Source organism: Lissotriton vulgaris, chromosome 6 (assembly GCF_964263255.1).
Source record: "Lissotriton vulgaris chromosome 6, aLisVul1.2, whole genome shotgun sequence".
Taxonomy (NCBI): domain Eukaryota; kingdom Metazoa; phylum Chordata; class Amphibia; order Caudata; family Salamandridae; genus Lissotriton; species Lissotriton vulgaris.
In genome coordinates this window covers 564,696,252-564,720,529 of record NC_141694.1, presented here as the reverse complement: position 1 = coordinate 564,720,529, position 24,278 = coordinate 564,696,252, and the positions used below count along the sequence as shown (strand labels likewise).

The following is a 24,278-nucleotide window of genomic DNA, read 5'->3' as shown; positions in this document are numbered from 1 at the left end:
TCTTCCATGTATTTTAAAATATGCATCCCAGGCTAGGGACCAACACAACATTGATGCACCTCGCTCCTCTCCAGCGCCCCTGACGGCCACAAATGGTATCCATTGTGCAGCCCAATAAACTTGTTTTTGTCTTCCACTAATTCCAAAAGCACACCTCTGCCGGTGTTTCTGTTTCCTGCTCCGCAGTTCTCACTAGCTAGCCCTTCACTCACATATCTGCTGAATCACCTTCACACTGACATGCGGGCCTTTATTGGTCTGGGCACAAGGCGGCATACACACAGGGCCTCATTTACAAGTCCCTGCACTGCCGGAACGTCACCTTTTGTGACGGGCTGACGGCGCACACTGTAGAACCATATCTATAAGGCCAAGTAAAGCCACGTGGCTTTTCATGGCCTTGCATTGTGGATTTTCATGGCCTTGTAGATATGGACTGAGGCAATGCGGCGGACGTCCCTGCTTTGCCTCACCCTGCACTAGGGGGACATGCCATGGGCATTAAGGTGGATGGCCCCAAGTAACACCCATGGCATTTGACACATTCTCAGATTTACGAGATTTCGTAAATCTGGGAATACGTCAAAAGCCTACGCCTCACCAGAGATGGCATAGGGAAGGCACAACATGGAGAAATTACATTATTTCTCCTTGTTTTTACCTCTTCCTCTGTGTGCTGCATTCTGCAGCATACGTACAAAAAGAGGAAATCACCTCTATTGCTTATTGTTTTACAGGAAGGTATTCCTTCCTTCACCAAAACAGTCACCCCTAAAACACAGACACCCTTGCACCATGGCACAAGGGTGCCTGCAATGGCTCATGGCAGCCATTTGTGCTCCAGCGCAGGGATAAAGGACAGGAATGCGCAGTGTCTGATAGATATGGCGCATTCCTGTCCTTTTCATTTGACGTAGGGTAGCGCAGCAGGAAGGTTTGCGCCCCTGCCTTTCGTCAAAACTTTATAAAGAGGCCTGAAGCTTCTTAAATGGACATCAGTGCTGTCACGCAGACCCTACTCACATCAAACTGTACTCACTGGCCTACTGATGCACCCCTATCTTGACCCACATGGCATGCACCTCTATCTTGACCAGAATGACCTTCTGACCTATTTAGCTAGCGACCTCAACACAATTCCCTGGAAGCACATTTGTTCTGCCATGCAGGCCTCTACTGGCTTCTTCACATCACTCCACACATTTCTACACCTCTGTCCTGCAGAAGCTTGCTTCTATTCCCATCCAGACCTGCACACACGCAGCTCCCTCACGCACTTATGACAAGTAGCACTTGCTGGTGTACTGGCCCTTGAGTACTAAGAACACAGACACAGCTCTGCCATTGCACCTCAATTCTAATATGCAAGCTTTGGACCTTCACAGATTTTGCCCGCTGACACATCAGACTTTAAATGCAGGCCTCAATAGTATGGTAGTTTTCAACAACTCGCATACATAGCTCTTCAAGTGTATGTATGTAAATTAAATTAATTACAATTGTTACAATAAATTCAGAAGGCACAGTAGGGAAAAATGTAAAAACTAAAAGTAAGAATCAGCGGTAATAAATTTCAATTATCATCCTTGTGTACTTTACTGCTGTCAGATCTGCAATGTTTTCATTTTCTTGCTAACTATCGGCCAGATTCATGAACCTCAATTGCGCTCGCAAAGGGCCAGATTCTCAGAATCTGGCCCTTTGCGAGTGCAATATTTGCATTTGGGATTCATCATCCCAAATGCAAAAATCGGTAATAGCGATTTCGCAAATTTGCGAGGAATTACATTTAAGGAATCTCTATTTGAGATTCCTTAAATACAATTCATCATCCATTTTCAAATTGCGAAATCGCAATTTCGGGCCGCTATTTACCGCGAGGTCAAACCTCGTGGTAAATAGCGAAAACTTAGAAAAATGCTTTTAAAAGCATTTTTCTAAGTTGCATGTTGCACACACATATGTCCTTTGGACATGTGTGTGCGCAACACCAATGTAGATTTCGTTTCAGGGGTGCTACAGGGTGTCCTTTGGACACCCCTAGCACCCTTTAAATCGCTATCTTATTTGCGATTAGCAAATTGCTAATCGCAAATAAGGAATACTCCCCATTCATTCCTATGGGGCTTTTGGCCCATAGGAATGAATGGGGAGTTATTCCTTATTTGCGATTAGCAATTTGCTAATCGCAAATAAGGAATGTGTAGGAATCGCATCTTTTTTGCGATTCCTACATGAATCCCGTTTTGCGAGTCTGTAATAGCGATTCCTTATGAATCGCTATTAAAGACTCGCAAAACGGGTCTTTGATGAATCAGGCTGACAGTTTATACATTTTCCAAACCGAGCAAGTTTCATTCTCTCTCAAATAGTGGCTAAAGCACTTTTTCAGGTTGTGATTCATTTTTTCAAAAACATTGTCCGAATTAAGGTGTGACGTGCAGATAAAAATTCGGGGCAGCAGCAAAGCAGGTGTGTAATTGATTATTTCCCCTAATTACAGAATCTACTGCCCGTATTGAGGGTTGGTTGTGCTCTCCATGTTGCTAATCGGCAAGACCATAAACCATGCCTGCAGTATGTTTATTCTGCAAGTCCTGCTCAGAGCCTTAGCTAAACAAGCAAATGACAATGCCTTATATTTATGTTTTGGGTTTTAAAACATAAATAAAATGCATTGTAATTTACAATACTAATAGCTTAAACTCTCGCATATGCTAAACCTATTGTATTGCAATAAAGGGCCTTCTCAACCGCTTATTAGATTTTAAATTTCAGAGGAAGAGACCGACCTACGACATCTTCAAAGTAGTGATAAATAGTGCAGTGAAGAAGATGTGTAAGTATGGTAAATTACACAGACACAAAGTTTGAAGTGAGAGTTACATATGATCCGAGCTCTAAACACTCACAAAGTGCTCCAACACCTTTCGCTCTGTGATTACACAGATGCTGCTAAGGAGAAAGAGCGAGGGGGGGGGGCTATTTCCTGCCCTCTCCGTGATTTGAGTGTGCAGTGTGGCATTGAGTATTGTCATTGCTATCTTTGGCCTAATAAAAAACACTCCAGCTGTAGTAAGGCCCTGGCTTCACCTCCTGGTGCAGGGCAGACTGTGTTTTATGGCAGGAATGGAGGGAGAGAGAGGTGGTCTTGGCTGCTGACCCGTGGTGGTATTGGTGGTGGTGGTATTGGTGGTGGTATTGGTACTGGCGGTTTGTGGAGTGGTGGTATTGGTATTGATGGTTGGTGGTATTGGTGGTGGTATTGGTACTGGCGGTGGTGGAGTGGGGGTGGTGGTATTGGTGGTGGTGGTATTGGTGGTGGTGGTATTGGTGGTGGTTTTGGTATTGATGGTGGTGTTGATATTGGGGTGCTATTGGTGATAGTGGTATTGGTGGTGCTATTGGCGGTGGTATTGCTGGTGGTACTGGTGGTGTTGGTATTGGTGATAGTACTGGTGGTGGTATTGGTACTTTTGGTGGTGGAGTGGTGGTGGTGGTATTGGTGTTGGTGGTGGTGGTGGTATTGTTGGTGGTGGTGGTATTGGTATTGGCAGTGGTATTGGTGGTGATGGTATTGGTGGTGGTGGTGGTGGTATTGGTGGTGGTATTGGTGGTTGTGGTGGAGGTGGTGGTATTGATGATGCTATTAGTGGTGGTGGTATTGGTAATGGTATTGGTGGTGGTGGTGTTGGTGGTGATGGTGGTGGTATTGGTGGTGGTGGTATTGGAGGTGGTGGTGGTGGTATTGGTGTTGGTGGTGGTATTGGTGGTAGTGGTATTGGTGGTGGTATTGCTGGTGGTGGTACTGGTGCTGGTACTGGTAGTGTTGGCATTGGTGATGGTATTGGTGGTGGTATTGGTGGTGGTGGTATTGGTAGTGGTGGGTTGGTTTTGGCGGTGGTGGTATTAGCGGTGGTATAGGTATTGATTGTGGTGGTGGTATTGGTGTTAGTATTGGTGGTGGTGGTATTGTTGTTGTTTGTGATGGTATTAGTGGTGGTGTTGGTGGTGGTGGTATTGGTGGCAGTGTTGGTGGTGGTATTGGTGGTGGTATTGGTGGTGGTTGTGGTAGTATTGGTGGTGGTGGAGGTGGGGATTGTTGTGGTGGTGGAGGTGGTGGTATTGGTAGCGGTATTGCTGGTGGTGGTATTGGTGGTGGTGGTATTGATAGCAGTATTGGTGGTGGTGGTATTGGTGGTATTGTAGTTGTTGGTGATGGTATTAGTGGTGGTGGTGGTATTGGTGGCAGTGTTGGTGGTGGTATTGGTGGTGGGGAAAGTATTGGTGGTGGTATTGGAGGTGGTGGAGGTTGGGGTGGTGGTATTGGGAGTGGTATTGATGGTGGTGGTATTGGTGGTGGTGGTATTGGTAATGGTATTGCTGGTGGTGGTGGTGGTATTGGTGCGGGTGTTGGTATTGATTGTGATGGTGGTGGTATTGGTGGTGTTGGAATTGGTGGTGGTATTGGTGGTGATGGTGGTGGAGGTGGGGGTGGTAGTGGTGGTGGAGGTATTGGTGGTGGTGGTGGTGGTATTGGTCGTGGGGTGGTATTGGTGGTGGTGATGGTATGTGTGGTGGTGGAATTGGTGGTGGTATTAGTGGTGATGGTAGAGGTGGGGGTTGTAGTGGTGGTGGAGGTGATGGTATTGGTGGTGGTATTGGTGGTGGTGGGATTAGTAATGGTATTGCTGGTGGTGGTGGTATTGGTGGGGGTGATGGTATTGATGGTGGTGGTATTGGTGGTGGTAGTATTGGTGGCGGTGGTATTGGTGCCGGTGTTGTTGTTAATGAGTAATCAACAAGAATTAGCCAGTGGATGAAAGCGGTATGTGCGTTTCTCAAGTGAAGCAAACGTCTGTTTCTTATTAAAGCCCTCACTTCAGCCCCCACCCAGGTGGCATGCTTCATCATTGGGCCCCACCTGGTGGCACCAAGGGTGCCCCAGGTGTGCTACAATGCCTGTTTACAGCAGAGCGGGTATTGGTAAGTGAGTGTGCAGTGATGGTGTGTGAGTGTAAGTTAAAAACTGTCCTAGGGTCCCATTACCCAAAGGGGTTATTTTATTGATGGGCCCTTGGCAGTGTTAAAAGTAAGGCGGCGGATCTGCGTGGAGAGAACTATGATCTCCTACATCCAGTATGGTCAAAATGTTTCAGTCAGGCCGCATAGTACAGATGACATTTAACACAGATGTGCTGTTGTCAGCTTCATCCCATTAGCAAAGGATTATGTGCTACCTGGAATTCACATGCCAAATCGCTAATCATTTCTAAATCCATTTTACTTGGGGGGTTGAAACAGACACAAGATAATGGCGGGTTTGAAGTGATTGAAAGCAGGCGCCTGTGTTACGCGGCCGGCCGTGCCGCTTAAAAAACACAAGCAGTTTCAGCTGAAGCAGTGCATGTCCGGTCTGCAGTAAGAGGAACTCAATAAAATAAATAGTGCTTACAGACTAACAGCCTGATTCATCATTCTCCCGTTTTGCGAGCCCCTAATAGCGATTCATAGCGAATCGCTATTAAGGACTCGCAAAACGGGATTCATGTAGAAATTGCATAAAGAAATGCGATTCCTACATAATCCTTATTTGCGATTAGCAAATTGCTAATCGCAAATAAGGAATAACTCGCCATTCATTCCTATGGGCCAAAAGGCCCATAGGAATGATTGGGGAGTATTCCTTATTTGCGATTAGCAATTAGCTAATCGCAAATACGATAGCGATTTGAAGGGTGCCAGGGGTGTCCAAAGGACACCCTGTAGCACCCCTCAAATGAAATTTTACACAGGTGTTGCACACACACACACACACACATGTCCAAAGGACATGTGTGTGTGTAACATGCAACTCAGAAAAATGCATTTAAAAGCATTTTTCTGAGTTTTCGCAATTTACCACGAGGTCTGACCTAGCGGGAAATTGCGGCCAGAAATTGCGAATTCGTAAAACAAAATTGGATGATGAATTGCATTTAAGGAATCTCAAATAGAGATTCCTTAAATGTAATTACTCGCAAAATTGCGAGATCGCAATCAGCGATTTTTGCATTTGGGATGATGAATCCCAAATGCAAAAATCCCACTCGCAAAGGGCCAGATTCTCAGAATCTGGCCCTTTGCGAGCCGATTTCGGCTTCATGAATAAGGCTGTAAGTAACAGGTCCAGTATAACAACTGAAATAAAAAGGCCAGTCGCCATGGGATGGTACAAATGAAGACAAGGCCGTACTAAGGAGGGACTAACGAGCCTACTAACGAATCCGAAGGCAGCATTTCCGAAAAACAATGACACAAGCCAATGAAAAATATGGGAGGTGAGTGGACGCGGCTTCTCTCTCACACTCTACTACAGCAGTCTCGCAGAGCGTGTAGCGCATGCGCGCTGCCGCTAGGCTCGACCTAAAAAGCATTTGTAATGCAATAGGTCTCACATTTGCTCGTCCTAAAAAGGCTGCTTTTGGTGAGTCTCGTAAGATTTGAGAATGTATCCAAAATGTGCCATTTCGTGTCATTTGGTCAGCTCCTCATCCATTGATATAAGTAGCACTTGTTTTTTTAAATAGAGCTTTTAGGTCGAATAGGAGCTTAAACTAGAGCCATCAACAGGAGCTAATTTTAGGTCTTTGATGGCAGTGTGCAAATAGTTTGACTATTGATTATTCATTTGTGTATAAATCGCTTGCATCACTGACTTCAATGTGTTTGGTTTCACATTTAAAACTTGAAAATAGTGCATGACACAAAATAATTCACTCTCCAGTCTATGCTTTTTTTGTATAATTTTTATTGAGCAAAGCATTAGGTACATGATATGAATTTCATGATCAAAATCAAAATCACAATCATTGAAACCTTTTAAAAAACATTAAATAGCTTCTTCCTCTCATAACAAGATTTTAAAAAGATAAAACTGTAGCAACCAATATTATCATCAATTAATTTAAAAAGAGGCGATGTGCAAGAACCTGCGATAAAGTGCAACAGCTGAAAAGTGCAAATATTACAAAGTGCAATGACCACGAAAGTGCTAATACTTCCAAAGTGCAACCATCAAGGAAAAAGTGCTAGTGCTCCTAATCGCAAAAACTGCTACAATTTCAACATCGGTATCAATGTCAATATCAATATCAAGTATTAATCACCCCCCTTTAGCTTGTTCTAAAGTTCCAAAATACTTCCAATTTTTTTCGAATTTCCTAATGGCTCCCATCTGACTTGCATATGCTTTTTCAAGATTACGAGTCCTTTTCATTTTATTGAACCATTTCAATTGGGAAGAATATCACTGGATTTCCAGTTCTGGAGGATTAGAGATCGGGCTACCGTACAAGAGATAAATAAAAACATTTCCTCAGCCTTAGTTAACATCATTCTATCTTTGCATATACCAAAAAAGGCCAGCTCAGTCTCAGGCTAGATTCTCTTCCCGATTGCCAGCTCTATATCCGCAGAAATTGCCGCCCAAAAGGACTCTAGCCGTGGACAGGTAAAAAAAATGTGATGCCACCCGCCCTGACCATTGGCTTGGAATCTAAAACACTTATTTTCAAACTCCGGATATCTTTTCCCCAAGGCCTCTGGAGTCAAATAGGCAAGCCAGGGTGATAAAAATGCCATCCTTTTAAAATTGGCCGCACGCAGGGATTTGCTTCCTAAGTGGCATAGAGTCTCCCAGTCCTTACATGAAAAAGCGCATTGTGTCGCATGGCCTATTTTACACAGATGACTTTCTATAAATTATATTTGTTCAGGTGGTTTAGAACCTATACCAGTTCCCTATGCCATTGATTTTAGCCCCATAAAGGGCTACCACCAATTTGTTTGGAGACTCAAAAAAGGCCATTAATATTTTTTTTTAAGTGAACAACTTGCAAATATTCTACAAAAGTTGGTCTCCTAGGGTTATCAGCCCTTGTCATCACCTCTTGCCATGCAACCACACTGTTTTGGGTAATGAAATGTCTTAGCTCCCGTAACCCACAATTTTCCCAGTTAGTTAGATGGCTCATCTTTAATTGGAGGCCTAGACTGGTACACTCCTTCAAGCTCAGATATTGTACGCCTGAAGAGCCAGTCCTTTAAAAAAAAGACTGAAGTCTAAAAGAATATTCCCTTACGGTCTTGTATCTAGTTTTTGGGGGAAATTCAGAGGTTTTTAAAAACACTTGAGTTTGAGTCTATGCTTGTAAGGTGTGTTGTAAGCAAAAAATGCATGTGTATGTAATCCATTGCAGACTATCAAACAACTGTGCTAATTTCAAAGGAAAAAGAGAGGTGGCCATAAGCTACTGTTGGGCTTAGCTTTGCCTCAGTTACTTTCAGTATTGCCTCTGCAGAAGGAGCTGCGACTCAAGCGTGCACAAAGCACACATCAGCCAGCTGTCATTTTCCTTAATGTTGTTTGCATGGGTGGTCAGTGTGCCTGTACTAGCCAGCCATACTCCCATATACTCGTAGGATGGGGTGTACTCAATCTTTAGATGTCCTAAGTGGCAATGATGGCTAGGTCTATTCTTTAACTTTTCAAATACTATCACCTTGGTTTTTTCAGCATCTACATTAAACTTTTTAATGAATTATACTTAAAGAGTGTATCCAGAGAATGTTGCATTCTGTATTAGTTCATTTGTTTGTGATTCGAGCTTTGTAAGAAAAGAATTGCCTTTCGATAGAACACTCCCAAGGTCTGCAAAGGCTAAATAAGAGCGATTTCAAAACGCAACCTTGTTTTAATCCATGTTTTTTGGGAAATACTTTCTGGCCCGCCCCTAGCTTTAATTCGAACCCACGTTTCCTTTAATAGAGAAACTATTCCATTGAGCAGTCTCAGTGAGAGGCCCATCAGGTTGACCTAGACCATAGATGACTGTGATTCACTTTCACAAAGGCTGCTTAATAATCCCCGAAGTAGATGAAAAGAGGCAGCCTCTCAGACTGGGTATCACAATGGGCCCTATAAGACAGGGTTATAATATTATCAATTGCCAAGGATTGTTGCTAAACCCAGTCTGAGAGGAAGATATTTATTTGTTCTCCTCAGCCTATTCTTCTAGTTTACCTAACAGGACCTTACCATAAGCCTTAGCTTCCACATCCCTTAGTGCTATTAATCTAAAATTGCAAGATTGTTGTTATTGGATTTTTGTATATCCGATGAAACATGGAGTTATGACTCTTTTGGCCCAGGGAGCCCTAGAGAGGGTTCTGGTGCCGGAAGCAGGCTGTGGTTGCTATTCCAGCTACTTTATGGTTCCAAAAAAGGACAAGGGCCTTCATCCTATCCTAGATCTCCGAGCCCTCAACATTTCCTCAAAAAGGAAACATTCAAGATGCTCAGGTCTTGTCTACTCTGAACCCAGGAGACTAGATGGCAGCGTTGGACTTGCAGGATGCCTGTTTCCACATTCCTGTCCTGCCTGTCCATCTGCATTACCTGCAGTTTACGGTAGGCCATGAGCATTTCCAGGTCACCGTGCTCCCTTTTTGCCTTACCAGCACTCCTCGGGTGTTCACCAAAGAGATGGCAGTGGTCGCAGCTCATCTGCACAGATCATGGGTGCCAGTCTTCCCCTATCTTGATGACTAGCTGCTGAAGGCAGACTCACCCCAGGCTGTCATCTCCCACCTACAGACTATGATGGACCTTCTGCATTCGCTGGAGTTCACTATCAGCATGCCGAATTCACACCTGAGTCCCTCTCAGCTGCTCCCGTTCATATGAGCTGTTCTGGACAGAGTGCAGTTTCAGGGTTATCCTTCCGAGCAGCAATTCCAGGATATTCAGGCTATGATACCGATGTTTCAGCCTCATTCCTGGATTTCGGTGACACTGAGGCTGTTGGGCCTCATGGCCTCCAGCATCCTGCTAGTGCCATATGCCAGGTTGCACATTTGGGCTCTGCAGTGGGACTTGAAGTTCCAGTGAGTGCAGCAGCAGGGAAATCTCTACGACATGGTCCAGATCTTGGAGGGAACTGCAATGTACCTGCAGTGGTGGCAAATGATCCGTGATTGGGTCAGAAGCAGACCCCTCTCCCTTCCCCAACCAGATCTCACAGTATTTTAATTTTAATTTTTTATTTATACAGCGCATAGCTGCCCCATTGGCGAGGCATCCCAGCGCTACCCCAACAAATGACACTGGACCACTCAAAACAAGTAAGTGGCTTACGAAGGGAAAAGCCAGGTCTTTATGGCCTATCGAAATGCTAAATGGTTCTGAAGAGAATTCCAAAGATGCGCCGCTTGGACCTTGAAATAGTGGCCACCCGCTCTGGCTCTTTGGAAGCGAGGAATGCAAACTGAGCCAGAGTTGGCCGAGCGCAGATGGCGATTAGGCACATATTGGACCAGAAGATCCGCTAAGATCGGTGGTCCTTGATGTGTCAAAATTTTGTGGACTACACACAGCGTCTTAAAGTGGATTCTTTTAGCTATCGGCAGCCAATGGAGTTTAGGCAGGAGGTTCGCAACTGAACAAGATTTGGGCAATGCAAACAGAGCACGCACTGCCTCATTCTGGATTCTTTGGAGACGAGAAATACAGGATTTGTTGGCACCTAGATAAAGCGAATTCCCATAATCTAGCCTCGATAGAATTGTGGCTTGAAGAATAGTATGACGAACCTTAGGAGAAAAATAACCAAGTAGCGGTTTCAACCCTCTCAGGAGACCAAAACATGATCCCGTTAAGGCTTTTGATTGTGCATCAAATGAGAGCTTGCTACCTATCCAGAAGCCTAAGTTCTTTACTGCCTTCTTTAACAAAGGTGCAGGTTTTAATTTATCAGGCCACCACTTTTCCGACCTGAGGGCCCTGTCTCTACCCATCACCAGAATTTCAGACTTGGCAGCATTCAACTGTAAACAATTTGCCGTCACCCAGTCAGAAGCTAGAAGGTCCTCTCCAAATTCAAAAAGATTGTCTTGACACTCTTTAGAGAAGATGATAACTAGCTGGGTGTCTTCGGCACAAGAAACCAATGACAACCCTCTACTTTTAGCTAACAAAGCTAGGGGTTGCATATAGATGTTGAAAAGCGCAGGGCTCAATATCGAGCCCTGAGGAACCCCATACTTGATGTCATGCTCCCGAGAGTGGAAAGGTGGTACCACCAGTTGAAAAGTTTTGCCTTCCAAGAAGGACTGCAACCACGCCAAAGCCGACCCCCTGACTCCGATTTCATGTAGACGACCTAGAAGAAAGTAATTAGAACCAGTATTGAAGGCGGCCCTTAAATCCAACAGAATTAAGGCCGTCGAGTTCCCAACATCTAGGCAGCTATGGATATCCTCAGTCACTGCCAACAGTGCTGATTTAGTACCATGACGCAGACGGAAACCATTTTGTGAAGGATCCAGCATTATATTGCGCTCCACCGATTCCGCCAGAACCCTGTCAACATATAACTCAGTAACCTTAGCTAAAAAAGGGAGCTGGGAGATTGGCTGAAATTTGCTCGGGTCCGATGGCTCCAGAGACAGCTTCTTTAAAAGAGGTATAACTTTTGCATGCTTCCAGGTTGCCGGTAGTGAAGCAGAGGACAGAGACAAATTAACCAATTCCCTTATCGCTGGAGAGATTGAGTTTAAAACTTGTCGAAGCTGATCTGGTCTCAGCGGATCAGCTGGAGAGCCTGAGTTAATTTTAAGGCACAAAGTTTCAATCTCGGGGAGCGAAAGTAGGGGAAAAGAGCACAAAGTTGTTTTAGAGACATTTAGTCTGTCCTCAGACTCAGCTGGGCGATTAATAGGCAAGCCGGCTACTGGAAGGCGGACAGTTGGCAGATTATTACAAATGATCTCTTCCTTAGGCACAAAAAAAACAGCTAGTTCCTCACACTGAGTGTTGGAAGAAATTGGAGCATCAACTGTTCGAGGCATATGAGCTGCAGATTACACATTGTGCATAGATCACCACCTAGTGTTGGGCCCTGATGTTTGCAGTTTGTTTTTGTCCTGAAAAGTCTTTGGAAGTCACAGGATGGGTGACTCCTCCTTTGGATCATATTGCGCATGGGCATCGGCTCCATCCTTAGATTGTTTTTTCCGCCACCGGGCTCGGATGTGTTTCCTGCGCTCCGTGTTGGAACCTATTTTCCTTCAGCGCGCAATCCTCACCAGCTTCGACGGTATTGTTTTGAATACGTTTCCAATCGACGATACTCTACAACTCCGAAGTCTTCGATTCTGGTCGTCGACGAAGGCCTTTGGGCCTACCAAGGCCTCATCCTCAAGTTCATGGAAAGGACGCTATTTACAAAGTATCCTCAATGTGGGTCAAGGTTTCCCCACACTGATCTCCATGAGGTGTGCAACCTTTGCCTCTCACCGGAGCATGAGGCCAGAGACTGTTCCGCTTGTGCCTCCTTTGGGCCTAATGTGGACGTATCCCTTGAGAAAATGAGAAAGGATACGGACACAGCTAAATCTATGGGAGCCTTGCAGTCGGAAGCTCCCAGACGCTCCTTTCACCGCTCATCTTACAGAGGCACCAGCAGGGGATACTCCTCAGATAGTCCCTCTACTTCTTACAAAGCCCCTACTCAATCCACCTACAGTAGGGGCTACCAAAGAGGAGGTGACAGGGGTAACAACAATAAGGGCAGAGGCAAAACCAACATCTCCCGCTCTGCCTCCACCCCTGCCCAATGAATTCCATCCACTTCCCCCACCACATTCCAGTCCAGTTGGGGGAAGACTACAACAATTCCTGCCTGTTTGGACCAACATCACATCAGACAGGTGGGTGCAACAAATAATTCAGTCAGGTTACTGGCTCAAACTAACATCTACCTCCCCAAACATACCACCCAAACAGCGTCCAATGTCACAAGATCATTTGATACTGCTCAGGCAGGGGGTAACATCCCTCCTACAAAAAAACGCAATAGATCTAGTTCCGCTGCACCAACAAAACAAAGAAGTTTACTCCCTGTACTTTCTAATTCCAAAGAAGGACGGATCTCTAAGGCCTATTCTAGACCTCAGACCACTAAACCTGTACATACAATCAGACCACTTCCATATGGTCACACTCCAGCAGGTCCTTCCTCTCCTGTTACAAAACGACTTCCTTGCTACTATAGATCTCAAGGACTCCTATTTTCACATTCCCATTCACACAGTGCACAGAAAGTATCTCAGATTTGTACTAGACGGCCAGCACTATCAATTCAAAGTTCTCCTATTCGGAGTTACAACAGCACCAAGAGTGTTTACCAAATGCCTAGCAGTAGTAGCAGCACACTTAAGAAGACAGCACATTCACTTCTTCCCATGTCTGGATGACTGGCTCATAAAAGCCAGCTCATACAGCCAGTGTGTACAACACACACACCACTATCCAATTACTCCACGACTTGGGGTTCACAGTAAACCACACCAAGTCCCATCTGCAACTGTCCCACGTACAGCAATATCTCGGTGCCACAATAAACACTGCATTAGCGCTAGCTTATCCCTCTCCTGCCAGGATAACAAGTATACAAGCTCTTCTAGCAAAATTCAAACTGCAACACTCTCTTCCAGTTCATGCAACTCATAGGAATGATGTAGAATAGTCAATCAAAAGTAACGTATATCAATAGTAAATCTTGAAATAAGCATGATAAAAGACAGGGTCAACAAACAGTGGTTGATTTTCCTGCTTTATGTACTTTGGATTTCCTTCAAGAAGTAAATACCAAGGAGAAACCAGCCGACACGTGTTTTGTCAATCGGGTGTTAGCCCACGACTCTTCATGGCGTTTCGTATGATTGATGCCTCTCTTCTAAAGATCGTATTTTAAGTTGCAAAATTTGGTTGATTTATTTGTTGCAAACATGCAGTATATATTTTTTTTTCTAGGTGCCTTGAGGCTACACTCTTTCACCACTCACTTGCACCCCTAGAGGTTCATGTCTAAACTTATAGTGTGGTTAGGTTCATTGTCATAAACTGTCACTTGTGTTTAACAATTAGTTTTCCCTTCAGAACTTTGTCTCCTCCAACCTTCTTTTTCCATTTTTCCGTTTTGTTCCTTTGATCTCCTCTTCCTTCCTTTTCAGAGATGATTTACTTATATTTTGTTTTCCACCACGCTATTCTTCCATTTGTGTGGAGTCACTTGTTTTTGCTCTTTCCACATTTCTTATAGGGTTTCCACTCACCATGAGGTGTTTCTCTCCACAATTTTTCCTTGCCATGTTATTTTTCAATGTAATAACTCATGAACACATGTACTGTACCATATTTTGTTTTGGTATCCCCAGCCCTGAAGAGTCATGTCTAACACCCGATTGACGAAACACATGTAGGCTGGTTTCTCCTTGGTATTTTCCTCTTGAAGGAAATCCAATGTACATAAAACAGGAAAATCAACCACTGTTTGCCAACCGTGTCGTTTATCATGCTTATTTTCAAGATTTACTATTGATATACATTACTTTTGATTGACTATTCTAAGTGTGCACAGGGCTTTTGCTCGCTTATTACTGAATTGGCTCTTGCCGATTCTTTTTCAGGGGTTTTGGGTTTCCCTTGACCTAGTAGCACTGTCCACATTTTGTACCAATTCCCTATTTCACCGCTACCTGTTCTGTGCACCATTTCTTCCTGTACACTAAAAACCCTACGCAGAAATCATGGGAATGATGGCCTCTTGCATATTCATAGTGCCTCATGCAAGACTACGAATGCGTCCGCTTCAAGAGTGCTTAGCACGCCAATGAAACCAGGCTCAGGGTCAATTAACAGACCTAGTGTTGGTAGACAATCGGACTCATCGCTCTCTGCAATGGTGGAGCACCAAAAACCTTTCCAAGGGCCGACCGTTTCTAGAGCCAGTTCCTCAAATAGTCATGACAGTGGACGCATCGCTCTCCGGCTGGGGAGCTCACCTACAGGCAGCACACCATGCAGGGCAGGTAGACACCACAACAAAAGTTACCCTACATCAACCACCTGGAGTTACTAGCCGTATTTCTAGCCCTAAAAACATTCCAAAAGCAAATATCAGTCAATGCTGTCTTAGTCCGCACAGACAACATGACAGCCATGTACTACATAAACAAACAAGGAGGGGGACACTCTCTGCAACTCTCTAGGTTAGCACAGCAGATATGGAGATGGGCTATACCACTAAAAATCTTCCTCTTAGCCCAGCATGTTCCAGGAGTACAAAACACCATAGCAGATCTGTTAAGTCGGCAGACACAACAGATCCACGAGAGGAAACTTCATGCACAAGTTCTTCAACGTTCTTTCAACTGTGGGGATAACCTCAAATAGACCTCTTCGCCACCCACGAAAAACGCCAAATGTCCAAGCTTCGCCGCCAGATATTCACACCCGCTGTCCAAAGGCAATGCGATATGGATGAACTGGCCTGGAAAATTTGCGTATGCCTTTCCACCTCTCCCACTACTTCCATTAGTGGTACGCAATCCTACAGCAACATTCCATAACACTCATTCTAGTAGCTCCAACTTGGGCCAGACAACCGTGGTCCACCACACTGCTGCAACTTTCTGTGGTACCGTACCAAAAGCTGTACCTGTCTCCACGCTTGCTAACCCAGAACCATGGAGAGATCAGAAACCTGGACCCAGCTCAGCTCAACCTAGCGATCTGGCTCCGGAAGTCATAGAGTTTGGTTACCTTAACCTTCCCCCTGACTGTATGAACGTTATTAAAGAAGCTAGACGTCCCACTACTAGAGCATGTTATGCAGCCAAGTGGAAACGTTTTGTAATACACTGTCAAAACAACCACATCAATCCTTTAGATGTATCTATTCAACACATCATAGGATACTTACTATACCTTCAAAGATGTAACTTAGCGTACACGTCTATTAGACTCCACCTTGCTGCCATTGCAGCATACCTACAAAATAGACAACATCTATCGCTTTTTAGAGTACCTGCCATGAAGGTTTTTATGGAAGGACTCAAAAGAATAATCCCTCCCAGAACACCACCTTCACGGTTAATAGAACCTCCCTTTGAACCTTTAAATAAATGTGAACTGCAATTCTTAACTTGGAAAGTAGCTTTCCTGGTAGCTATTACTTCTCTCAGAAGAGTTAGTGAGCTACAAGCATTCACCATTCAAGAACCTTTTCTGCAAATGCACCGTAATAAAGTTGTTCTCCGAACTAATCCTAAATTCTTTCTAAAAGTAATTTTACCCTTCCATCTCAATCAATCTGTAGAGCTGCCCGTATTCTTCTCGCAGCCACAAACAGTCGCAGAAAGAGCTCTTCATACCTTAGATGTCAAAAGAGCATTGCTTTACTACATTGAAAGGACACAAACTTTTCGCAAAACTAAAAAACTTTTTGTGTCTTTTTCATATCAAAATCTGGCATAGCTAGGTGGATTGTCAAATACATACAGATTTGCTACCATAAAGCTAAACGTTCCTCCTAAAGCCCATTTTACTAGAAAGATAGGGGCTTCAATGGCATTTTTAGGGAACATTCCCTTACATGACATCTGCAAAGCAGCTATTTGGTCTACACCGCACACATTCACAAAACACTATTGTGTAGATGTGCAAACAAAACAACAAGCTACTGTGGGCCAGGATGTACTCAAAACGCTTTTTCAAACCACTGCAACAGATACTGCTGGTCGCCGCTAAGTGTGGGTACTGCTATACAATCTATGCACAGTGTGTAATCTGCAGCTCATATGCCTCGAACGGAAAATGCTACTTACCAGTATGCATCTGTTCTTGGCATGTAGAGCTGCAGAGTTACACACGCCCACCCGCCTCCCCGGCTACCTTTATCTGTTCCAGTATTATCTTAGTTAGATACAGCTTACATGGACATCCTTCCTTTTGTTGCAAAGCTCCATCACATCCCTAATGGCGAAAAACAATCTAAGGATGGAGCCGATGCCCATGCGCATTATGATCCAAAGCAGGAGTCACTTATCTTGTGACTTCCAAAGACTTTTCAGGACAAAAACAAACTGCAAACATCCAGGCCCAACACTAGGTGGTGATATATGCACAGTGTGTAACTCTGCAGCTCTTCCTGCCAAGAACAGATGCATACTAGTAAGTAGCATTTTCCTTCTAATTGGAATGTTGCATCTTTTTTAGCAGGGAGAAAATCATTTTAGGAGGGTTATTACTCTCCAAGATTTTAGCCGCAATATAGTCTGGTCTGGTTCTCCAAATCAGCCTATGATCTGATTTCATAGAGGTCCAATATTTGTTTTTGGCCTCAGTGTCGTAAGCACGCCTCCACAATCACACTAATTGCTTACAAACCTTTTTAGCATTATCCAGGGTTTCATTAAACCATGGGTTCGAAAGGGCCAGTTTTTTCCTACAACAAAATTTTTCGGGAGTGAACGTGTGTAGGGCTTGTAACAGCCAATCCCGAAAGAGAATCCTATGCCACTATATTCGAAGAAAATTGTGGCTTGGATTTTAGCAACATGTCTGAGAATAAACTGCCAATCCATTTATGCCAAGGACGTTTCATCACAGTCCGTGCAGGAATTGGGACAAATCTACCCGGCCAACAAAGGGAAAAGGAGACCAGGAAATGGTCTGTCCAGCCCAGAGGAACCGATGGAGACACAATTATAGTGTCCAAATTGGAAAAGATAGGGTCCAGCAAATACCCAGCGATCTGAGTGCTATCTGCCACCCATTGTGTCAATTGACAGGCCTCCTAATCTGCCAGAAAACAGGCAATATCAGATTTATCACTATCTTCTAAATGGAGGTTTAGATCGCCCAGAATGGTAAAGTTTGCTGATTTACACGCAAGTATGGAAACTTTATTCATCAGGGCTTCCCTCCATGTTTTTGATGGCCCTGGAGGGCGGTAGATAAGCAACCCAGAAACTGTGAAGTTATGGTTCAGATCCCGCAATCTCCTCCCTCTTAAAGCTAGATGTAAAAGTCTCTTTAAGAATTTTTGCAATGCCACCATCCTCGATTCACAGGGCGGTTAAGTTGATACATAGTGTAGCCCGCAGGGAGCGCCACCCAGGCCACTGCACCTGAGTCCTGAGTTAACCACGTTTCAGTTAAGAATAGGCCATCCGGCCGTTCATCCATTAAAAGGTCACATATCTTGGCATGATGTTTAACAAGACAGCGGCAGTTTAAGCTCAGAAATCTAACCTCGGATGAATTAAAAGAAGAGATCCCGCTGCCAATCATTTTAAAAGCTGAACAATAGTAATCACACTGTAAGGATTCCACAGGCAAGATCCAGGGATGCTTTGGACAACTCGAACAAATAGTATCCAAAGATAACAAATCTGAGCGAGTATAAACATACCTATCGTCTTGATTCTGGGCAGAGTGGTTGGCCGCTGGCAGCGGCCCGGTGCGGACGGGCGCAGATGGGCTTGCCTTTGGCGCGCCCGCTGTGCATATGCATTGGATGGAATTCAAATAGACGGTGGGCAATAACGGGCGTGTCTGATTGGCCCTTGGGCAGCCAATCAGCGCTCAATGCCACTGAAATGTGGAAGCCAAGGGATTTACAAGAAAACAAATTGCCAGAATTTGTATTGTGCCCACAGAAATGTGGGCACAATACAAATTTTTTAAAAGGCAAAACTTGGTCTAACACACAAAATGAGCAGTTTTCCGCACTTGAAGAATTTCCAATGCAGTTCTCATTCGCAGACGCTTTTCATCTTGAGTCTAACTCAGGCCTCCTGTAAGTCTTTCAGCCCATCCACTCTTGCCTAGAGTTCTCAAGAAGATCCAGACTAGGCACGGAGACTCTGGTATCCAGAGATTCTTAACATCAACATCGATCCTTTCATGAGGCTGCCCCTTCAGGAGGATCTGTCAGAGCAGCAGGAGAGAGTCCTCCACCCGCACCCATCAAGTCCTCATCTTCTTGTATGGATATTGAGTGGCGGCAATTAAGAGCTTTCGTCCATCCTCCTGAAGTCTGTAACGTTATTCTGTCAGCCAAGTGTCCTTCCACCGAGACGGTTTATGACTGCAGATTGAAAATGTTTGTATCATATTGTACAGAAAAGTCTATTGACCCTCTTTCTGCCTCCCTTTTGGATATTGTACTTTTTATTTTGACCCTTGCCTAGCGGGGCTCTGCTCTGGGATCTCTGAAAGGGTATCTTTCTGCCTTGTCTGCTTTGTTGCAGCTGTCTGACCAACCTTCCTTATTTAAATATTTCATTGTAAATATATTTCTGAAAGGTCTTCTACATATGTTCCCACCATCTCCTTTCATTATGCCGTAGTGGGACCTTAGTGTGGGTCTCACATTTCTGATGTGTGCTCCCATCGAGTCCTTACACAATTGTCCTCTTAGGCTGCTCACCGTCAAAACAACCCTTCTCGTGACAATCACATTGGTCCAGAGGGTGAGTGAGATGCAGGTATTATCATCCAAGCCTCCCTTTCTATCAGTTTTTCCTGCCAAGCTGGTGCTTCTCACTAGGGCCTTTCTCCTGACAACAGTTATAACACCATTTCATGTAGGTCAATCTGTCACCTTGCCCACTATCTACACTCCGGTGGAGCTACTCCACCGTCTGAACCTTAAAACAGCATTTTTGTTCTACCTTGACCACACACAGGTGTTCCAGGTGGGCAAGCAACTCTTCATGGGGTATGTTGGTGTGAAGAAAGGTTGAACAGTGCAGAAATGGACCTTCTCTTGATGGGTCTTTTTCTGTATCAAGATCTACTACACACTAGCAAAGAAGCAGCCTCCTGAGGTCTTACAGGACACTGGCTTTGCTTCCAGCGCGCACAGTACCGACTATACCACGCGAAGCCAACTGATGCCACCTACCAGTGTGCAGGGGTAGTTCTCCTGAAAAATGTTTCAGCTCCAACCCGACACCTGGGGGAATTCAAAGTTAAGGAATCTGTGGCAAGATATTGTCTCTACCAGATAAGGCATTACCGAAGGTCAATAACTTGCTCTTCATGAATATGCACTCACATATTTGAATGTAGGTGGACTGAAATATTCATTAATCCTCATTGCAAGCCTAAGGGAGACAGTTTTCTCTATATTAAGCGTGATTACAATGAGCCTTTCTGGAATCAATTATGGTGCAGTGGACCTGCACAGCATGTGAATCTAATGTCTGACTGGCAAAAAGACCCAGATCTAAGGTCTAACTGGCAAGAAGACTTAACACTGCCCACCTTGCTCTGCCTATGACCCTTAATCAAAGGTCATTGGGTCATTTGATACATTGTTTTATATTCAATCCAGATTTGCAGCTCATAAAGAAGAATCTTGGAAATTGATAGGTTATCGAAGCGCTCAGTTTCAAAATGGTTTGATATATTTAATTAAAGGTATAACGTGTACATTTGTAATCTTTCATATATGTATTTCATGGATCAGAATTTAATGCCAGATTCAGGTTACTATTATATAATGTGTAAGTATGTTTATTTCAAGATTTATCTAAAGTCTCGAAGACTATTCACATGGGGCCTCATTTATGACCCCTTGCGTCACTTTTACGCCGCCGGTGCGTCACTTTTTGTGACGCACCAGTGGCGTAAAAAATGCGCCTTGTTGCGTCATATTTACAAAGTGACGCATCTAGGTAGATGCGTCACTTTGTAAACCCCTGCGCCACATTATACCTGCGCCAGGTATAATGTATGCAAGGGGGGCGTATTGACGCAAGGAACGGTCGTAGAAGTGACGCAGTGAAATCTATGAGATTTCACTGCGTCACTTTTAGGACACCGTTGCGTCAAAATCCTGCGCCTGCCTCACAGCAGGCGTAAGACTGACGCAGGCCCTTTCACATGGGGCTTGCCCCATGTGAAAGGAGGCATTGCTGGAGTTGCGTCACTTTTGTGACACACTCCAGCAATGCGTCACTTTTGCGCTTACAGATACGTCAGAAATACTGACGTATCTGTAACTCCTTGCGACATGATGCGTCATATTATAAATATGACGCATCAATCATGTCGCAAGGAGTGCGCACTGAGAAGTGACGCATCGTTGCTTTCACCCAGCGATGTGTCATTTCTCATAAATGAGGCCCATGGCCTCTTTGCAATGCCACTTCAAACTAACCTCAAAAATGCTTTTGGTGCTACGTTCTTACTATCTTCGACATTGCTTAACAATTTGTCATAATCATATTTTGCATTTATCTTTAATTACGTTTTTTAATCACCACCTCTTTTGTTTCCTAGATAATAGCACGTCTTTTATATCTTCAGTTTCTCAGTACTTGTCTCAAACAAGGTTAGTTAAAGGCATCTTTCGTCGATTTAAAGAACCTTTCACAAGCAGACATGATAAACAAGATAACTTATTCAAACATTTTATAGACTGTGTAAAGAGCTCAGTCTCATTCCTTTTAGCTATTTGAAATCTACCAAAAATATGGGCTCTCACGTAAGAGAATGGTCTATCAACAAAAATGTTGGGTTGGAAACTCGAGCTGCAGATGCCAGCGTATAATCCTTAAAGTTAAAGTATCAAAAAATATTATCATCAGTAAACATTCAACATATCAGCATTATTATAGCAAATACTAGGGATTGGAATATCACAGTAGCACTCTAGTTATTTCATGTTCGATGCCCAGTGTGAGAATTCGAGCAATACAATCAATGGTCCATAATATTATTTCATTGGAACTGCTGGCGCAGTTTTAGAATTAATCAATGAAAGTTAAGTATTCTTAATAAGCAACTGTTTACACTTTAATAATGTTATCAAATAATCTGCAAACTAAATATAATTATTTGTATTCCTTAAATGTAAAACTTAACATCTGCCTACATGTATGACAATTGTTTAAGTGTGTTGCTCATAATGACTCTTCCCTCACAGGGTATGGCATTTTCCCTGGAAGAAAGGCTCCAGCTTGGCATTCATGGATTGCTGCCTCCTTGCTTCTTGAGCCAAGATGTTCAGGTCATGAGAGTGCTTAGGAACTTTGAATTGCAGAATTCAGATCTTGACAGGTAAACACATTCGAAAAATCAGATGCTGATGGTGCTTTTATATATATTGCAGTATGTCAACAATTGTGATATTATTCATTCTTCTGAATTGTGACTACTTATTTAGGGTCCTCAAAGACTACTCCAAAACAGGTTTTCAGTATGACAAACTCATTACAGACATTCCAACAAGATCCATTGCATGTATAATTATCTCAGAAATATTATCTCTGAAAATCATGAATTGCCTACCTGGCATAAGCATTTACTGATGTTGTCAAGTTGTTAATAGTATGGGGTTTACAAGTACTCAGCAGTGCTAAGGATATGTTTTCAATGTTGACTTTGTTAATATCATTGTTATTAACGTGATTTTCAAGTAATGAGTCATTTGCAATTCAGAAAAAAATACTAAAGAAAAATTAAATATGGTATAATTGTAATACATAGGCAAGAATGTGCTTCTCAAAAATCGAGAGCTCTCACCTGAGTAACTGTGTGCAGTACAATGTACAATTTACACGAAATTAGACAGTCTATACAAACTCGTGTCAAACTAATCCCGCTAGACATGATCAAACAAAAGAGATTTCAACACAAAGTTGTTGTCCAATAAAGGTTGTTTGTTATTGCACAATCAACATGTAGATAAGGACAACCTAAGTACACATCATTCAGTGGTATAGAACAAATCTTGTCATTCTATCAATGAACTGACATTCTAACTTTCAAATGTTTTTACAAAAAAGCAAAGCTTTCCAAGGTGCCCGATGCATTTCGGGACACCACGTCCCTTCCTCAGGAGTCACTATATTGCATAGGAGCAGATAAATACGAGACTGAAATCTGTGGGAAATGCGCGAATGCAAACACTGAAAGGAGTCAATAGTGGCGTGCTCTGGAACTTTTAAGATGTCGAAAAAGCTACTAACAAGTCGAAGACCGCTGGAAACCGAGGTGAGGTCCCGAAGTCTCGTATTTATAGTGAATGATGTATACTTAGGTTGTCCTTATCTAAATGTTGATTGTGCAATAACAAACAACCTTTATTTGACAACAACTTTGTGTTGAAATCTCTTTTGTTTGATCATGTCTAGCAGGATTAGTTTGACATGAGTTTGTATAGACTGTCTAATTTCGTGTAAATTGTACATTGTAGTGCACACATTAAGAGAGCTCTCTTGATTTTTGATGATTAATGCACATGAGGGACAGGCAGCCCACAAACACTGTGTAGCACACAGAAAACAGACTTAAAAACCAAATCACATGTCTAATCGTTGTTTAACAGTTGACTAAACGTATTAAGTCCAGGTGTGCACCGCATACTTCATTTTTTGCAAGAATGTGCTCATGCCTTAGAGCTACAACAGTTGATGATGGAGTGGAACTCCACTCCAATCCATGCGCACAGCGTCAGACGTATCTGGTGACATTTCATCTTATTCAGTAATTGCAACTCGTACTCTCAAATTATTCTTCATGAGGTTTTATTTTTCAAATTCTTTTCAAACGTAATATGCTCATGTGTAAATAACTTCTCTTAACACGGATATGCTCCAGGCCTTTTTCCGTGCACGTTATGACAACATTAAACATCCATGGTTGTAAGTTCTTATTTTGCCCAATGCATTTCCGATTATTCAAAATCCTTCGTCAGGGGTCCACTACAAAATACAAGACATTGCTATTAGCATCTGATTTCAAATCTCTAACATTTACTCTAACACATTAACATTTCAACTAATCCATACTTCATTTTATACAAAACTTCTTAACAGCGCTTTCCCTCTAAACATAAAGCTCAGTGCCCCAGTTATTAAACATGTCGAAGCATTTATCAACCTATTTAATCTATGATTATCCAGACTGCATCTAAATTTCACTCGTACCTGGTCAAGTGTAACTCTCGTCGTAGCTTTCACTAACAGATCCTTCTCAAAATGCGCCTCGTAGTGCTGCTGATAAAGCACCTGTGTGACTGACCCGCCTCTAAGGTTTATCCTCGCCCAACATTTCAATTACCCTGTGTATTACCACTCATGCCTACACTTCCCAGAATACCCTTTGACTGAGGACTTTCGCGCCCCTCACAAATCTCCAATGTGCTGCAGCTTCATCTGTAACGTTCCTCGGGACCCGCAATTCTATGCCCCGCCCTCCCTAATGCTGTCAACTAATGCGCTTAACGTTAACAAAGTTCATCGTACCAGATCTCAATTCAACAATTGCATAACATGTATGACATTTAAAGGAATATAAGAAATGTTCCAAATGGTTCGAAAAAGTCCATGAAATATTTAAAACCAGATATCCACTCGCAAGATTTCTTGAATCCTTG

At 43.4% G+C, this 24,278-nt stretch overlaps 1 protein-coding gene across 1 annotated transcript in view; it reads left to right on the top strand.

Moving 5' to 3' along the window:
- ME1 (malic enzyme 1) overlaps positions 1–24,278 on the top strand; it is a 1,313,190-nt gene that overhangs the window by 110,042 nt on the left and 1,178,870 nt on the right. Inside the window, exon 2 of the mRNA XM_086926558.1 lies at positions 21,825–21,958. Within this exon, the coding sequence (XP_086782684.1) occupies positions 21,825–21,958 (134 nt within the window). The remainder of the gene's footprint in view (positions 1–21,824; positions 21,959–24,278) is intronic.